At 63.0% G+C, this 403-nt stretch overlaps 1 protein-coding gene across 1 annotated transcript in view; it reads right to left on the bottom strand.

Moving 5' to 3' along the window:
* Window positions 1-403, bottom strand: part of LOC104495189 (ankyrin repeat domain-containing protein SOWAHD-like) — a gene marked incomplete at its 5' end in the record, with an annotated part of 1,246 nt that overhangs the window by 292 nt on the left and 551 nt on the right. Inside the window, 2 exons of the mRNA XM_010138128.1 lie at window positions 1-147; window positions 244-403. Of these exons, the coding sequence (XP_010136430.1) occupies window positions 1-147; window positions 244-403 (307 nt within the window). The remainder of the gene's footprint in view (window positions 148-243) is intronic.

The following is a 403-nucleotide window of genomic DNA, read 5'->3' as shown; positions in this document are numbered from 1 at the left end:
GTCCTCCTCCAAGGCCCCCACCAGCTCCTTCCGCTCCCTGGAGGTGCCTGCCTTCAGGTACTGCCAAGCCTTGCACCCATTGTGGTCCCTGCGGCTGGTGTCTGCCCCATAAGCTCCCACCAGCACTTTGATGAGCAGCTCATGTCCCTGCAGGGCAGCCAGGTGCAAGGGGGTGAGCCCGCCGCTGGCCGAGGGGATGTTCACGTTGACGGGATAGCCCTTCTTCTGTGCATGGGAGACGACCTGGATGAAGCTCTCATGGTGGCCGTGCTTGGCCAGCCAGTGGAGAGCGGTGAAGCCCGTCACAAAGTCTTTCCTGGTCAGCAGGCTGGGATCCAGGTCCAGCAGCCTGATAATGCTGTCCGCATCGCCCTGGGCCACCGTCAGCAGCCACTCATGCTCG

The sequence above is a fragment of the Buceros rhinoceros genome, unplaced genomic scaffold, assembly GCF_000710305.1.
Source record: "Buceros rhinoceros silvestris isolate BGI_N320 unplaced genomic scaffold, ASM71030v1 scaffold24250, whole genome shotgun sequence".
Lineage (NCBI taxonomy): Eukaryota > Metazoa > Chordata > Aves > Bucerotiformes > Bucerotidae > Buceros > Buceros rhinoceros.
Note: the sequence above shows the minus strand (reverse complement) of the source record. Positions and strands in the feature narration are given on the sequence as shown.